General features: G+C 47.6%; 1 protein-coding gene across 2 annotated transcripts in view; it reads left to right on the top strand.

Moving 5' to 3' along the window:
* FAM234A (family with sequence similarity 234 member A) overlaps positions 1–17,971 on the top strand; it is a 1,050,028-nt gene that overhangs the window by 899,371 nt on the left and 132,686 nt on the right. For both annotated transcript variants that reach the window (XM_069647858.1, XM_069647857.1), the window contains exon 11: positions 10,436–10,535. In XM_069647858.1, the coding sequence (XP_069503959.1) occupies positions 10,436–10,535 (100 nt within the window). The remainder of the gene's footprint in view (positions 1–10,435; positions 10,536–17,971) is intronic.

The following is a 17,971-nucleotide window of genomic DNA, read 5'->3' as shown; positions in this document are numbered from 1 at the left end:
GGACTCCTGTCTTCCTCCCTGACGAGATCCTCTCTTCCCCCGGACGAAGCACCGACTTGCATCCGCTGCCAGGAACAACTGCCCCCGCTGGAGTATTCTCACCGCTTTAAGGTTCCGTGTCCGCCAGGCCTCCCTTTCTAAAGATTGCTACAAGGTAATAACTCCTTAACCTTCTGGATTGGGCTGGCCGCCTTGACCCTCTAACTGGTCCCTTTCTTTGGTCCAACTCCTTTTTGAACCTTTACGAGACTTTTGTGGACTGCAACCGTGTGACCTTGGACACATTTCGTTTTGATCCTCTTAAAGCGGGTCCGGCCTACTGACTCTGAATTCACGGTGTTACTTTGCCTTCCTCTCTTGTTGTGTTCGTGAAAAAGTGTTGGGATCTGTTACATTTGATTCTCTGCTTTTCTCTCCCTTTTTAAAAAAACGAATTATTAGAGTGCCATCTACCGTTAGCGCTCACCGCTGTCTGAAAATAAGTGGGGCTTTACTTAAGACTTGTCTAAATATTCTTTTAAGGGAGTGTATATCTTTTAGTGACCGTGTTTTTGAATTGCTTACTATTAGTTCCTTTGTGTTTTTCTAGATGTGGTTTTAAATAATTATATCTCTTTTACACCAAGCTCTGGTCAGTGTGTACTTGTTCTACTGTGTTCTTTTGACCTATCTTGAATACTCTGTATACTGCCTAACTCTTCTTGAGGGAAGTCTGACTGCTCAGCCACAGCTACCAAGTGAATCTGTGTGGTACAGACTGCTACCAAGTGGGTTTACTGCCAAACACCTGTAGTCCTAAATCTTTTGCAGTGGTCCCAGAGGGAACTGCACAGGCTTCTGCCTAACAGTGCCTGCTCAACCACAAACATCAATGACAAGTTGGTCTCAGCAAACATTGCTTTGCAGAGAGTTTCTATAAATTCCTCTATCTGGGACTGGCCTTGCTGCTCCCTGATTCCGACCAGCCTAATGTTGTTCCTATGGACCCTGCCCCCCAAATCTTCATTCTTGGACACCCCTTTGATCTGAGCCTCTAATGCAGTCACCTTGCTCACCAGGTACGTTGTTATCCTCAACACCGGACACCTTGTGTTCCACCTAGTCAAGCCGGTCGTTGTGCTTGTCTAGGTGATGCTGCAGCATATCCACCTTGGATGAGAGGGAATCCAGCTCGAAGTCCAAGCCACCTATTCCCGCTTGCAGTTGTAACAATTTCGTTTTGATAGTCGGATCTGGTTTCCGGGCCTCCCCCTCCAGACCCATCCCAGATAGTGCTTGGCCCATATGTTAATCCTGGGCACGAGGCATCTTAGTCGCTGAGCCCCTGTCAAAGGAGAGCTTCTTATGAAGCTTATCCGTTTTCCCGATCACAGATCGACTGAGTCACAGCTGCAGAGAGATTGGCCCCACACACCGACACCAGTATTGAGAAACAGGAAGGTGGTGAGGGATCATTGTATTATGTATCCCAGTGACAGCTCACCACCAACGGGGCCCCATCTTCTCAGCCACCCCACTTGGTGCTGCTGCCTCCGGATCACCTCAGGGACCGCCAACAGTCATATTTATTTATATTTTATACTTTTCCCCCTCGACCATCCGTGAGGGCCAGCCCCTCTCTAGCTGCATGAATGTCCCAATCCCAGTCTCATGCCCAACTAGGAGCATGGGCAGTGTCTGCGCAAGGCCCCCAGACGACACCCTCTTGACTCATGTCTCCAATACGCCGCTGACAGCGCCCTCCAGATTGACGGGGGAACCTGCACAGTTCCTCCACTAAGGACGGGCTCACCACCTGCATTAGGCGTCGGCTCAGCGTTGTTGGGTCTTCCAGCAGGGTGGGCATCCAGCTCCACCCCTGCACTTCCCACTGCGGCAGCCTGCTGTCGTAACCCGACACATCCCTCTCCCCGGCGGGTTAACTGGACAGTGTCTAGCCACCACTGCACCGGCGGGCCCAATGGCATGATCCGCCGGCCCAGCCCATTGATATTACACAGCCGCTCTCCAGGAGACTCTTCTCATGCACTGACTTCTTTGCTGTCGGCTCTCATGGCGGCTGGCCTCCGTTCTGCCAGCACCTAAACACGGCCAGATCAGGGGCTTGTAACCAGCGAATCTGCACAGGACTCGGCCTCTTCACTCCTTACACCTTCTGATCGCCACAAGCACCCTTCAACAGTACCACAATGTTCTTTTTGTCGGTAATCAGGATTTATTCAGGCCGTCACAAGGAGACCGCCATGCTTGATCCGGCTCTCTAGTGCCACGAGGAGATGTTAAACATCCCTATTTGGTTTTCTCCAAAGAATTTCCATCTCTCTCAAAAGATCCATCTCCCTACCTTTTTTCCTCCACCTCATCCTTCTAAGGCAGAGTGACAAGTCCATTGTCTGAACCCTATGTGGGCCCTCAGTAATGAAATCTGTCGGATGAGGGATACCAGAAAAGATATACCCGTTTCCCTAATTCATTCCTAGAAAGAACACTGCATTAATAGATTGTCTTGCAAGGTGCACAGAGCATCGAATTTGCAGACAAGCAGGAAGATGACTGCTACACTTGGCCTTTTCGATTTGAAATAGCCCATTTATGGTAATAAAAAATAGAAAAAATGTAATGACTTAACCTCTTGGTTGAACTCCCACATGAATCAGTCAGGGAAATGGAGGTCTCGATTGTTCAGCAGCTCAGGAGTCCAGAATGTCCCCTTATGGGACACATTTCACAAATGCAAGAGCCCCCCAAAGTGTTGCGTTCAGACAGGTTATGTTTTCCACTAGTAACCAACTACCTCATGATTTGTCTAATTTTTTTAATAAATTGGCTATTTGTTGAAATTGGCAGCGAAAAATTGAGCTTCCACTTTAAATGTAGTATAGCGCACGTGGCCTCTGGCGTGGGAATGCCCTGCCGAGGCCCCACCCTCCGGCGCCTTACCTCAGTCCCCTTTTCTATACGGATGGTGTCGGACCGGACAGCCAGCGCAGAGACTTTTTTAACTTTCCACTTGCTCCCCGTTTAGTTTTTTCAATCTTATTTACCTTCCCTTCGGTGCCTTGCCTCCCCAGCGCATGTCCACCGCAGGAGGACTCGCGAGATGTGCCTCGTACGACTGCTCGTTCCCGGCCTCGGACCCCCATGCACTCTGCCTTGAGTGTTTGGGGCCCGTCCACCACTGGGATGCATGTTCGGCTTGCAACACTCTCGTTCACAGGGCATTGAAGAATCGGTTCCCCTCCACCACATCTTAAGAACTGTCTCCAGGACCTCTCGTCAAGACAAGGTATGCCCTCTGTTCAGCACAGCTCCACAGCGCAACGACTCCTTCCCCGGGGTACCCACAGATTGGGGTTCCTCAATTTCAGGTTTTGGCAGTTTTCATAAATGGTAGCAGGCGCCCTCTCCAGAAAGAACACGGCATAACCTGTTCAGTGGTTTTTTCCCCACTATGAGAGTTCGCAGTCATCTGCTTTTTGCTCACTGTACCTTTCACAGATGGGAAATATTAATTTGCATATCAGTCTTCGTCCCACCCACAAGGGCAGTCCAGCACCAAAATGGTATGGCAATTCCTTTCTGAACAAGAGTACCAACAGCAACCCCATACACGTGCTTCAGCCTTGTTGGGCCTCATCAGTGAGGTGGAGCTGCGCCACTCTGAGCACAGTGAGCAGGGAGTCCATGTCTGAGTTCCCCCAGGTAACTCAGGTTTTGGCAGGCCTGAGGCCTCTAAGGCTACCAACTACCAAGCCGAGGGGCCCGGGGGCTCTTCTGAGCGCTACGGGGACGGACCTGAGACCGTCCTGGCTACCGGCTCCCAAGCTGAGAGGCTCAGGGGCCCTACCAGGCTGTCCTCGGAAGGATGATCAAATACGTCCTCTTCTTCTACCCCAGGGGTAAGGGATCGTCGAGTGCCGCTTCTAAGAGTCTGTCCTCGGCACAATCCAACACAGCTACTAGCACAGGTGCCGAGGACGTCCGGCCTAGGGGAGCTTGCTCCAAAGTTGTTGGTCAGGGCGTTACGACTACCGGCCATCCGGCTGAGGGCACAGCGCCTACCGGAGGGATCTCTGGGGTTGACGCCTCTGCTTTGTGTGCAGGACCCAAGCTGTATCCTCCTGTGTCCGAGGCCTCTCTTGTCTCGGGGCCTCTGCACCCTCCCACCCATGGCGTGGCGCAAGATATCAAAATGGCGGAGAGGCATGTGGCAGAGTCTGCCAGACCAGCAGCCATCTTTCGATTCAGCCCAGCACCTGCCAGTGCTTTCGCCCATTGAATGGGCTTTGCAGGATGATCCCAGCCCCCTTCGCTCTGGAAGCGGCAGCGGATCCTACAGTGCAGGCTTCTGATCTCCTCAGGGATACATCTACCCATCGCAGCCTTATGGCTACACGCACCAGGCACTTTGAGCGGAGGCCCAGTGCCTTGGAGGACTGGGCCCCTAGGAACCCTGCGGCTTGCAAGGACCACTTCTACAAGCTCTTCCTCATGCGATCACCTCAGATGAAGGGGCTCCTGAAAGACATTGTGAAGGTCATCCTGCAGGTGGTGGTGCTGCTGCCTCCTCCTCCTCTTGGTGGTACTCAGTTCCTACAGCTATGCCGGTCCCTCCCCCGGTCCAGGCCCTACCGGTTGTTCTGATCCCTCCACCTCCTGCTGTACCACCAACACCTCCCCCCATCAACAGCTGTTGGACCTGTCTGCAGCTCCGGCCCTAGGTGTGAACAGGCTGGCACTTGTGTCCCAGTGTCCGTGAAAAAGGGGATGGGAACAATGACGACAATGTGGACGATGATGCCCAGGATGACGAACCCTCTGCATTTGTGAAGGCCTTTCATGACCGCCTTCAGGGCCTGATGGAGTTCTTGGGAGGGTGGGAGTGGGGTCGCGGGGGGGGGTCCCTCTGCACGAGGAAACCCCCCAGGAGTTGGGAGTGCTAGCAGGTCTTTGGGAAGCACACCATGATCCAGTCTGGCATCCCTCTCCGGAATGATGTTCTGCGGGTGGCAGGACAGGTCTGGGAGAAGCCCAGGGCAACGCCTAGATGAACAAGAAGTTGGAAAGCCGGTTCAGGCTGACTGATGGGGAGCCAATCCTCCGTGCCTCTCAACCGCAGCCGCATTTCTCAGTGGTGACTGCGGCCTTGTATTCTAAACCATAGTCTTAGTCTTCCTCCATGGGAGCCACCTCCAGTTGCCTCTGCAAGGAGGACAAGTCCTCTAGTCTTTTGGAAAGCGCTGTTATTCCATCTCAGCACTGCATCTGCGGCAAGCCAACGCAGACGCCCTCTTGGTTGTGGCTAACCAGAAGCTGGGGTGGGAGCTAAGGGAATTTCTGCCAACCTCCCTTCGGACAAGCAAGTGTCCTTCAAGGCCGGGCTGGCAGATTCCCGGGCCATTGCGCAGGACCTCATGGAGTCTTCAGTCTCCCACATCAACATAGCCAGCAGAGGGCTGAGCCTTGGTAGAGATAAGGATGGTGTGGATGCACGCCGCTAAGTTTTTCTTCTGACGTGCAGGAACGGATCCTGAATCTGCCCTTTGAGGGCATGCACCTTTTTCATTCGTCAACTGATGACGAGTTGACAAAGAAGAAAACCTCCACTCAAACCGCCAAGTCCTTGGCCATCCTGACAAAACCAGCCCAGAAATCCTTCCCTCAGTCCCAGGGCAAGACCGAGTTCAAGCCCTGTGCCTTCTCCGGCTTTAGGGGTTCCGGGACTGCGGTACATGGAGGCCTGACAGGTTGCCCAGCGACAACAGGAGGAAGCAGCAGAGGACATCGCACATGTTTTTCTGCGCTCCCTCCTCTGACGCCTAGAAGCACTGATGTCCAGGTCGGGGGAACACAGCTCACCTGGAAGTGCCTTTTCAGCAACCCGCGGATCCTATCTGTTGTCTCCACAGGCTTCAGTCTTCCTCTTTTGCATCTACATCCTCTCCTCTTCGTCAGATCGGGTCCCTGGCTCTTTTACGGGAGGTCCGCTCTTGTAGATGCAGGCGATATAAGCGGTTCCTCTTGTAGACTGGGCTTCGGGTACTATTCTAGGATTTTTGCGGTACCCAAAAACAACTAGGCTAGCCTGAGGGATGTCCTGGACCTGTCATTTCTAAATTTGTCTTCATCTCTGGAATGCTTCAAGATTACTCCCACACACATAGCCGAATCTCTGTGTGCAGCGGACTGGAGGTGTTCTCTGGTCCACAAGGATGCGTACCTGCATGTTCCCATCTTCTTCCACCAGAAACTCACTGTCTCCAGAGCTCTGGGTCTCTCTAGGCTGGACTATTGCAACAGCCTCTTTCTAAATTTGCCTGCTTCTTCTCTCCACCCTCTGCAACTCTTCCAGAACCGGACTGCGAGACTTTTCTTTGGCCTCAAGGCCAGGGATCGTATCTCTCCAGGACTGAAATCTCTGCACTGGCTCCCAGTGGCTGCGAGGGTTATTTCAAAACCCTCTGCATTGTCCACAAGGCCTTTTGGGGACTGGGGCCTCAATACCTTCAACTCTCTCTTCCTAAATATCTTCCTTCTCAAGCGCTTGGCTCATCCGCCTCCAACGCCCTCAGGGTCAGTCGCTTCTCCAAGCAACGAGTTGGTGGTAGATCACTTTCTTCGGCTGGTGCCTCCCTCTGGAACAGCCTGGTTACCCCCCTGAAACTTGAGGAGAACCATCTCTGGTTCCAGAAGCACCTCCAAACCTTTCACTTTGCTTCTGCTTTTTCTCCTCCTCTCCCCTGCTGATTTCCTGGCTGATACTGAAACTGCACTGGTTTACCTGGCCACCCTCTGATCTCTGGCCTAGGTCCCCTCCTCTGCCAGTCGCACACCTGCACTGCCCTCCTTACAACCCCCGCACTTGGGGACTGTTTTCTGTATCCCTACAGTCCCACTACCAGCACTTGACACCTGAAGCCTGCACTTATCCTTTACCCTTGCACTTGCCACCTGCTGGTCATACTTTACTGTTATTTATTCTATTATCTCATGTACTGCACTGTCCCCTCCCCTTCCCCCTTGCACTTTCCCCTTCCCATGCACTTGCGTGATCTGAATGACACCTGGCCTAGTTGGATTGTTGTCTATCTTCTCTCTGTTCCCCCTCCCTTGCCTCATCACGCCTTGAAACACTTGTGTATAGGCGCGCTATAAATGCCATATCATATATAACTGCATAAGAGGTTTTTGTGGTTCACGATTGTCGTACCACTTTCAGTACAAGATGCTGCCCTATGGGCTGGACTCCTTGTGTCTTCACGAAGTTGATGAAGGCAGTGGCGGGCCTTCTCTGCTTGGAGGGCCATCATATGTACCCTTATTTGGACGACTGGCTGGTGGGGGTGGGGTCACCCGCAGGGGTGGTGTACTGCCGCCATTGATTGGCATATATCCTTCATCAGCTGGGGTTCTCCCTCAACCAAAGAAACTCAAAGTTGTGCCCATCTCAGGAACTGGTCTTCCTAGCGGTGCGTTGGAACACTACCATTCAGTGGGTGTTTCCTATGCCTGAGAGGCTTCTGTCCGTCCGCAAGGCGGTGGGGAACTTTCTGGCCAACACAACCACCTCAGCATGGTTGTTCAAGCACATTTTGGGCCCGATGGCCTCCTGTATGCTCACTGTACAGCACGCTTGCCTTAAGATGAGGTGCCTCCAGCTGCCCCTGGCAGTCATTTGGGATCAGGAGACTGGGTCTCAGTTGGACAGGATCTCAATACCACCGCTTCTACTGCCTGATCTTCGCTGATGGATGGCAATGTTTCAGTGGGAGCCCCCTTCACCCGATCAGAGCCGACCCTAGTGGTGACGACTGACTGCTCTCTTTCCGGCTGGGGGGCTACTATGGAGGGGCTACGCGATTTGTGGAGCACGGCCCAGGACAGAAGCCCTCCTGTCTATCCATCTGCTCGAGCTCAGTGCAGTGGGCCTGACCCTAAAGGTGTTTTTGCCCCTCATCAGGGACAAGTCTATTATGGTGGACGGACAATTCTACTACGATGTTTTACCTGAACAAGCAGGGTGTCACCCGTTCCATCCTTCTCTGCATGGAGGCAGTATCAATCTGGTAATGGGCCCTGACGGAGCGAGTTTGGATTTCAGTAGCCCATCTCTCGGGGCACAGCAATGCAGAAGCGGATCAGCTGAGCCGCCTGGGGTTCAACGCCTACGAGTGGGAGTGGCACAATGGCTCCTTGTTGCCCCTGTGCCAGCATTGGGGGCAGGGGGTTGTTTGCATACCCCCTGAATTCGAATTGGAAGTGCCCCCAGTTTGCTTCATGGTCAGGACGGGGCCGGGGGTCACTGGGAGATGCCTTCCAGATCTTTTGGCACGGCCGTAGGTGTTATGCGTTCCCACCCACCCCTCTGCTCCAATGGACCCTCTCCAAGTTTCGGTGGGTTGCCGCCTCATCCTGATTGCCCCCCACTGAACCTTTCAGACTCTGGTTTTTGGTTAAGCTGCAGTTGTGCTCCCATGGTCCTGTCCACCTTAAGATCTCCAGCAGGGGATTTCGGACGCAGCAGGGCAGGGCGGTGAAACATCCGGACTCAACCAAACTGGTGCTGGCGGCCTGGTTCATGACCAGCTGAGGCTTCAGCTTGCTAAATTTTCAGGTGACAACTGGGGCATCTTTCAGCAGTTCAGGAGGCCCTTGACTCGGTCCCAGCATAAGAGTGAATGGGCTATGATTCTGCCATTGGCCTTGTGACAAGGGTTGGGACCCCGTCACCTGTCCTCTGGATGACGTACTGACTTTTTCAGCACACCTGGCTCGGTTTGGAGTGCAGGCAGATCATATGTGCTGCACCTATTTGGCATCATGTGTTTTCTGCAGACTATCGAGTGGTTAAGGCCCACCTTAAGGGGTTGTCTAGGCTTTTTCCACCAGTGCATAAGCCGCACGCGGTCTGCGATCTCAATGTGGTTCTTGCAGCTTTGCAGCACAAGCCTTTCGAGCCAATGGTCTCTGTGGACATCCGTTTGGTAACACAACAGTTTTACTAATGGCTCTCACCTCTGCGCGCAGGGTTAGTGAGCTGCAGGCATTATCCTTGTGCAAGCTTTTCATCATGTTTCACAATGACAAGGTCATCATGCGCACTCACCCAAACTTCTTGCCCAAGGTTCTCTCCATTTCATATGAATCAAGAGGTCTGCCTGCCAGTGCCTCAAAAGGGTCCTCACACTTTCTATCTCGGGCAACATCGTTCAGGAAGTACGAGGCATTGTTTGTGTATTTTGTTGGCTCCTCCAACGTCTCTCGGGCTTCCATCGCCCATTGGATGGTTAAGGCTATCTCAGAAGCGTACATGGCAATGGGCAAACCTGTTCCTGAAGGGATTCATGCAGAGCCAATGTCACGGCCGTCGCATTTCAGACATGCTTCTTGGGATGTCATCAGCAAGGCAGCTACTTGGGCCACTCGGTCGGCCTTCTGTAAGCACTACTCGCTGGACGCCAGCTCCAGACGCAATGCAGAGTTTGGTCAGGTGCTCTGAAGAACTTTTTTGCTTCGTCCTGGAAATGTGGCAGGTTATCACAGCTCCAGCCTATGTTCTTGTTCGTGGAATCAACCACAAGATGGAGTAAAGGGGACGGGACATATGAGTAGTTAAAGTTACTCACCGTAGTGAATAGAGTACTCATAGTCCATAGTCCTCTTTGCTCCATAGTTCCCACCCGCCTCCCCCCGCTAGTGTGCCAAGGCCTAGAATAGCCAGGTATCTAAGTATCCGATGTGTTCAAAGGGGACTGAGGTGAGGTGCTGGAGGGCGGGGCGTTACCACGCCCGAGTCTGCGCCCCGAGCGCAATACTTAATTTAAAGGGGAAGCTTGTTTTTTCGTTGCCAAAGGTTCCGGTACCATCTCCATGTTGGGGGACGCCCACAAGGATGGAGGAAAGAGGACTAGGAGTACTGTGATCACTACGGTAAGTACCTTTTTAATTTCTGCCCTTATCAGAAGTGTACAATGCATTGCCACACATCTTTTTCACTGTTTCCTAGCTCTATTCTGATCGAATTAGCTGGATTAGCATTGGAATATATTGCATGTCAGGACATGAAACCTGCAAATGGAAATAAACTGCGGAAGAAATGTGTTTCGGGCATTTGTTGTAAACCTATCATAATGTTGGAGATATTGGTGCAGCAGTAACTGTAAGCCTCGATTTCATTTCTCTGAATCAGGAAACGTAAACCAGAAACCTATTCAGCAGCAGTGCACCAATTGTACATCTGACACCCACGGACACTTCCACTCTACTGGTGTCTTTTCTTTAGTGAATCCACCTTGTGAAGTACACCAGGAATGCATTTCGTGTAAATGGATTTTGTTGGGCAGAAATCCATGCACATGTAAATCCGGGAATGTAAAAAATTAATAACCAAAATGCATAATTGATGCTTATCACAATGGCTCTTTTTTTATCTCAGGAATCTCCAGTGAGCCAGAATTTGTATATGTTACATTCATCACGGCCCAAAGTCATCCTGGAGTTGAAAAACAACACAGAACAAATAGCGGCATTCGATGGTATGTGATTGCGCAATGATGCAACATCTGTCAGTGCGACCATTTCATTTTTAATGTTATCTAGTTGAGAATGTGCAGTTCTACATCATGGAATGTTAATATTCGTAAACACTGAATAGCAAAACCTAAGTACGTGTGAAATCCCGCAACATTTTTTAAAGAAGAGAAAACCTTCTCCGCCCCAATAATGGCTGCATTTATTCAGCACTTTGGATTAAAGGGCTATATAAATTCAATACAATACAAATTTAAGTGAACAATATAACCTTCAGAAAGCAGATCTGTGTTATTCGCCATTTATCTTCCACACCTGTTACACAAGGAAGTAGAAAAAAGGCATCCCAGGTAGGCAGCGAATACTAATTAAATAAAATACACTGTCGACTTGGGTTAGTCGAGATGCTCCAGTGACCCGCAGTGCAACAACTGTTCGAGGCCGTTCTTTTCTTTTTTTTTTATTTCGTCTCTTTTTTTGGGGGGGGGCAAGGATCTCTGGACACTTGTATTTTTATTTTTTAAAGCATTTCAGACTTTTTATACATAGACCAAATAGGGATTTGTGGTCCATTTTACATTGTCTAGACGTTTTTAATTGATCCACTAGCTAGCCCTTATTTCTGTGGTGGTAAAGTACAGTTTTTCCTCCCAGTACTTTTTCGTCACCTGTTTCTTCAAGTTCAATTTGCTTTGAAAAAAAAATGTGTTTGCATTGCCTAGCTTCCTGATTCCAATATTATTTTGGGCTGCTCCGGTTACCTACTAACATTAATTAATTATTCCTTCCTCGTCAAGGCACTTATTCATGAAGGTGAGCTGCCGTCCGACAGAACCCTTTCCGAAAATCATGAATCTATTTACGAGGCTTGTGAATCTATTTAAACTTTCATTCTTTGCTCAGGCTGCTATGTAGTGGCTGGATTGGAATATTAGAAGTTGTTTACTTCCAAAGTAAAAGGCAGTTGACAGGGGCATATTCCTGTCACACTATTCCTACCTGGTGTGTGCAGGTAAAATGTGTAGTACTTCATACCAACCACTAGATGACGGCCTATGCAGGGCATCTGACTTTTTTCTTTTTTTTATTGTTTTGGTTTACAAAATGTAAACCTTTCACATACAAAACATTAAAATTAGTAACATAATAACACACAGCAAAACATACACTCAAAATTACAATTAATCAAAAACCCAGACCAGGGATGACGAGACCTAAGAGGATGAATTTAGAACACATTTGCACTGCTACAATTTACAGTGCATCTTCAACTATCTTGAACACTTTAAAAATGAATCTTTATAATGCAGAATTAGCGATACACTATCTCCCCACATCATACTTGACCAAAACATTTCACCCAACCAAATTCCACCCTCTGGTGCTACCGATTTAAAGTGGCATGTTCTAATATTGTTTGTTTTTGGGCATTCTAGGACCAAATGTTTAAGTGTTTCCAAAGTGTGCAGGCTCCTACAAAGTCTACAATTCAAGGACGGGTTCAATCCAATTTGCTTCCAGCTACCCAAACTTTCTAGGGTGGGCAGCTGGTTTAGACGAAAACACAGATGAAAGCTGCAAATCTTGTTACAGGGGGGAAGAGATATATGTACTTTGCAAGCGTCTCTTCTCCTTGGGAATTTTGCTTATTCTTTGCAAGTATGGAAATAATTTAGACTATCAATTGTTCAGACCATTTCAGGATGAATAATTTATACTTTGTTTTTAGCTGGTCTCAATACAAGTTCTTCAGATGAATTGATATCATGTAAAAGCTTGGTCATCTTCTCCTTAAACAAATGTACAGCAGGCAGGGACTTTGTTCTTAGGAATTCTCCCAGATCCAAATATAGGGGGTTTGCTGGGGGCTGCTTATTTTCACATAACAAGACGGTTGTCTCCATAAAACCCTGTAATGCAGTGAGACCAGTCCCGACTCGTGTCTAATGACCACGTTTGGGATTGATTTAGCCAAACCCATTGTTTCATTCCAGATTGAGCCCTGTTAATTGTTTAAATACAGACCCAAATCTAACAGCCATGTCCAGACCATAAAGGAGTGACGGTTCCACTTTGGCAAAGTAGAGTTGTATTATTGGAAAGAGTGAATACTTAGACAATTGGTTTTGTAGTCTTTTTTGCTGGGATATCGAAGGCTGGTATTTAGCTCTCAGTGAGCTCCTCCACTCAGTAATTGATTCACTATTGGTAAGATTATATCCCAAGTATCTGATGGCAAGTACTCTTTCCTGCCTTTGGTCTCCCACCTTCCAATACATAGCCCTTGGTCTGTTCTTGGCGGTTAAAATGACTATTTTTAATTTGTCTCCGTTTCTAGGAGGTTTTCAGTGGGGTAGAGGGAAAAAAGTTTGAGTTTCTTCTGTAATCCGATAGCTGTTTTATCGAAAAATGTCAGATCACCAGCGAAAGCCAGCCAGTCAAGCTTGAGATGACCCAGCCTGACTGGGTAGGTAGTGCCAGGTGAACATAGGCTGACGATTTCCAAAATGTAAGCATTAAAGAGGGCTTGGGGCAGGACACAGCCCTGCTTTAAGCCAACAAAGGTCTTGACTGGTCCTGTCACCATGCCCTCCTTTGTCAACCTAACACTGATGGAAGTACCATCATGCAAGACTGCAAGCAGTTGCACCAATTTCAATGGTACACCCCACGCCAACAATTTGTTCCACGGTAACTATGTTTACCCTGTCAAAGGTACTGCTCATATCTAAGGATGCCATATATGCAGTGTTCATGGGACCACTTTTTTTTTTTTTTTTACAGCCGTTTGTAAATGTGACACGATTGTAGCATTAAGAGCAGTGCCCATGCAGGGTCTAAAGCCTACCTGGAAAGGAGTGATCGCCCCAAGATACGACAACTAGCTATTCAGGTCTCTCAATATGAGATGCGCAAAAACTGTGCTTGATGCATCCAAAAGTGCAATTGGCCTGCAGTTGTTTGGATCATTAATATCGCCCTTTTTATTTATTGGGAGAATTATTGACTCAAGCTATGTCGCTGGTGGGAGAACTGACTCGAACCATGTCGTTGGTAGGCAATGTGTGGCAAAAATTGACTTGAACAAGGCTTAAAGGGGGCCCACCCAAAGACCTGGTTCACTCTTTAGATCAACTGGAGCACGACTGTCTGGACCGGGCGCTCTCGACTCCTTTGCTTTTGTAATTTTGTAATGGCCCATACAATGTTTCTACGTCCCATGGGCAAACTCCAGGGACTATCGGCCCTGCGATCGGTCAAGTTGTCACCCCAGCTGGTTTGGTGTACTTCAGTGAATAAGTCTTTCCACAGTTCATCTGAAATAGGACAAGGCATGTTCAATCAAGAACCACCCACTTTAAGATTTGTAAGAGCCCAACAATCAGCAGTATTGCTATTTAAGATGTTTTAATTGTCATTATTGTGCATATGTATCTTTAAGGACTTATAATAGTTTTTGCATCCCTGCTGAATGGACTTCTTTTTTTACCTAAAAATTCTCAACGGGAGCTGTTTGTGGAACAGTTCTTGGCTGTTTTCTCACACGCTTTTTGACCTCTGCAACCCTAATATCATATGTATGTGGGTGTTTGTTAGGCCCCATCATCTTGCCCTTCTCCACAAGAACGTTTAAACACTGCAACAGTGTAGTTGCAAACCGTGCAGTGGAAAATAGGCATGATATAGGTTCACCCATAGACGTACCTGTACTCATTACCTTTCTCAAAGCTTTGGAAAAATGTGTCCAAGTTGTTGTATTCCATTTTACTGTTAAACCACCCCTTACCAATTATACCATAGCTGTATAAGAAACAAAGCTGTGGAGATTGACTAACAAGTGCAAGGTTACATAAAGGCTACATGATCACTTGCCACCATGTTCATGATGGGAATAGGACTACACAGTGTATTCTGGCCTAGAGATACATATACAGGCTCCCAGGTGCCAACATATCTACGAAGAGGTGTTTGGCTCAGAGTTAAGGGGTACCAGGCACCATCGAGACCAAGGTGTATGGTCCAACACTGTCCACAGGGATCACCAACCAGCTAGATACCAAGGCAATATCATAGTACTATACTGTGTGTCAAAAATATTTGAGACCATCTTTGTGCAGTGATCATCACATTAACCCCTCTGGGTGACTTCACAACCTCTTCAGCAGAGAAGAGTACCCAGAAGAATTTGCTGCAGACAAAATGTGCAATTTGCAGCTAATGTAATGCTATCCTTATCAAGCAAGTAAGTGAACGCTTCTCTTACACAATCATCATACCCCTTTTTTTAAACTCATGGAGTTACTCCAAACACTTAAAATGGTGCTTTCCAATTCCAACCAAAGAAGTTGGGTCTGTAAACTAGATCCATCAGACTGGCCACTTGGGTGAATGACGAAACAGAAATGAAACTCAGCAAGTCCACTTATAGTACCCATTGATAGGTCACCGGTAGGGTGCCAACAGATCCAAGCATTTAGTGCACCACACAAGTATACAATCGCGCCAACCACTAAAAGAGAGTGTACATATCCAACACAATGCAAGGAACACATTTCTTACCATTCCAGGCTGAGGGTGCCCAAAGAGGGATTAATAACTTAAATTATTCCACAGCCAGCAGCTGCCGCGCTCATTGATCCCATATGAATCATAACCCAGTGAATTCTAATACACCACACCCCTTGATACCTTATAGCCTGTAATAACCGTTGTGTGGTTGCTAGTTCTCTGCATTGGATTCCCCAGTCTTGCCCTGCGACTTGGATGGATTAAAATTCCGTTAAGTGGGATTTATTCTAAGCAGCTGAATCATGACAGTTGAGAAGTGTCATCCAGATCCACCGGCAGCCTTGAGGTCTCCTGGGCATGTGTGGAGCAAGCATTCCCTTGGCTGCACCAGGTCTCCATGCTCCTCACGGGCCTGCTCTAGTGCACATTTGCAAAAAAGGGATCTGAATAGCAGAACTTCAAATTCCACAGCCTGGTAGGCCCTGAAGACCCTCTGCATATGGAAACTAAGGCACAATCACCATATACTAGTGATACGACAGACACGAGGTTCGATTTTCCAAGTACTATGGTTTATTGCAAAAATATGCTCAGTCGGCCGACTAGGTCTAACGTCTCACAACTTGTGTCACCCAAACCTTGTGAGACGCAAGAGAGCGAACATCATTCAAACAGTTGCATATATAGCAAAAACAAGCTTTCAACGCACTTCAGAACCACCCTTAATGTATCTTCTTCAGCTAGGGTTCAGTGATTGACAATTATGACAAATATGACACATTATGACAAGTTTCTTAATCTATTATACTTAGCAACAGTTGCAGACATAGTTCTTTGTTATACAGAACATAAAGCACTTGTTCAGCAAGGATATCGTGTTCGCGAGAGACACATTCCAAAGAACGTTATCTACTAGTTTCTATTCGTGAACCAGGGTCAGCCTGTTCTAAGGAAGCCCCGCGAAGGAGGACCGCTAGAAGAGTATAATTCATGCTTTAACTGCCTGTTTCTACAGCTTTAGTGAGACAGGCCGGCACCTGGGCCGCTGATTAAATGCCGTTTCTGCTTGCTTTCAAGGACTCAGTGAGGGAGGAAAACAATGCATTTCTGTACTGTTTGGCATTCCTATCTGGGCTGATCTTTCAACATGCAAGCTGTGGCCTCGTACCATGTATGAGCTTTCAGAATATAATACGTTTTGCAAAGCATTTTGACAGAAAAAGAAAAAAGCAAATGTCGGATGTTACACAAGATATACGCCCTGTAGTTTTACTGACGATTCTATGTTTGCGGTGTTGGTCATGTGATGCGATTGGTTTTCGGCCAACATAATATACTTTCTATACTTGGTTAGGGTCATTTCTAGAATTACAAACTCTCCTTTTGGCTGTAAGCCAAGAGCATCATCATACATCTGATCTTCATCTGACCCTGTATCTAATTCTAAACTATGCATGCTACGGTAATTGTCATCTTCAATATTAATTGACATGAATTCCTTCATTGTTTCCATTTCGTGATTTACACCCTTATTCAACATGGGAGTCCGTTTTTCTGTCATCGCATGTACACATTTATTTGTAATTTCAGAGCAAAAGATTGGCAGGCAGTGTATGCAACAACAGCAGAACATGAGGATTCCAAGCAATGTTACTAACATTGCAATTAGTTTCCATCCCCATGAACGCAGCAGTTCCCAAAACCATGTGCTTATATTCAGATCCCAACCACCTGTCGGGGTATGAATGTCAGAACTCAGGATGTGAAATTTCTTGATTGCTTCAAAAACTGGGAGGAGTCACTTGCAAATACACAGCACGCTGACCCCATGATTTTGCACACACCTCCACGATCAGCCAAAATTATATCTAGAGCCATTCTATTCTGAATTGTCATTATTCTAACTGCCTTCTCTTCTAATGTCATGATGTATAATTTATCAGTTGTTCCATTTATCGTTTTTTCTAACACCCTGGACAGTTTTCTTATATTCCATGAATGTATTGCTTGCCCCCAGAATGGTATCAATGATTTTGCTATAGCCTTTGCAAGTAATCCTGTATCATCCCACCGTGGCCTAGATCAGACATATCCAAATTATCCAGAAGTTTTGGAAAGGAATACACCAGGTGTTAGACAGAAACCTGTGCAGTTCCCTCTGGGACCACTGCAAAAGATTTAAGGCTACAGGTGTTTGGCAGTAAACCCACTTGGTAGCAGTCTGTACCACCCAGATTTACCTGGTAGCTGTGGCTGAGCAGTCAGACTTCCCTCAAGAAGAGTTAGGCAGTATACAGAGCATACATAATAGGTACAGAGGCACAGTAGTACAAGCAAACACTGACCAGAGCTAGGTGTAAAAGTATATAATTATTTATTTAAAAGACACACTCATAAATTACACTAGCACAGAAAAGGTAAGTAAGTCAAAACACAGTCACTATTACTTATTTGTACATCCCTAGTTATTTGTTGGACAAGTCTAAGTTAACACCACTTATTTCCAAAGAGAGGTGAGCGCTTAACGTTAGATGGCACTCCAACAAGTTAGTTAAAAAGGGAGGGAAAAAGGCAGAAATAATGAAAACAGCAAGGTAAAACACTTTTCAGAGATTCACAGTAAGTTTAGCAAGGCAGTCTATTGAGGAGCAAGGAAGTTCGGTTGCCAGGCCCACTCTAGGGAAAGCCAGGCGAAAAGATGCCCAAGATCACACAATGTCACAAGTCTTTACAGGTGAGTAGAAAAGGGTTTTCTCAGTTAAGAAAAGTTTAGTTAGGGTGTCCCAGGCTTACCCAGGGTCGAGAGCCGAGGGTTAAATCTACCCCGTACAATCGGTGGCAAGGGAAGCCAGGCGGAACACGGTACCTTTAAAATGGAAAGGATCCTCCAGCGGTGGCAGTTGTTCCTGGTAGTCGGTGCAAGTCGCGGCGT

This window comes from Ambystoma mexicanum, chromosome 2q (assembly GCF_040938575.1).
Source record: "Ambystoma mexicanum isolate Mex_15411 chromosome 2q, UKY_AmexF1_1, whole genome shotgun sequence".
NCBI lineage: Eukaryota > Metazoa > Chordata > Amphibia > Caudata > Ambystomatidae > Ambystoma > Ambystoma mexicanum.
The sequence above is the reverse complement of the archived record's forward strand: the minus strand, read 5'-3'. Positions and strand labels throughout refer to the sequence as shown.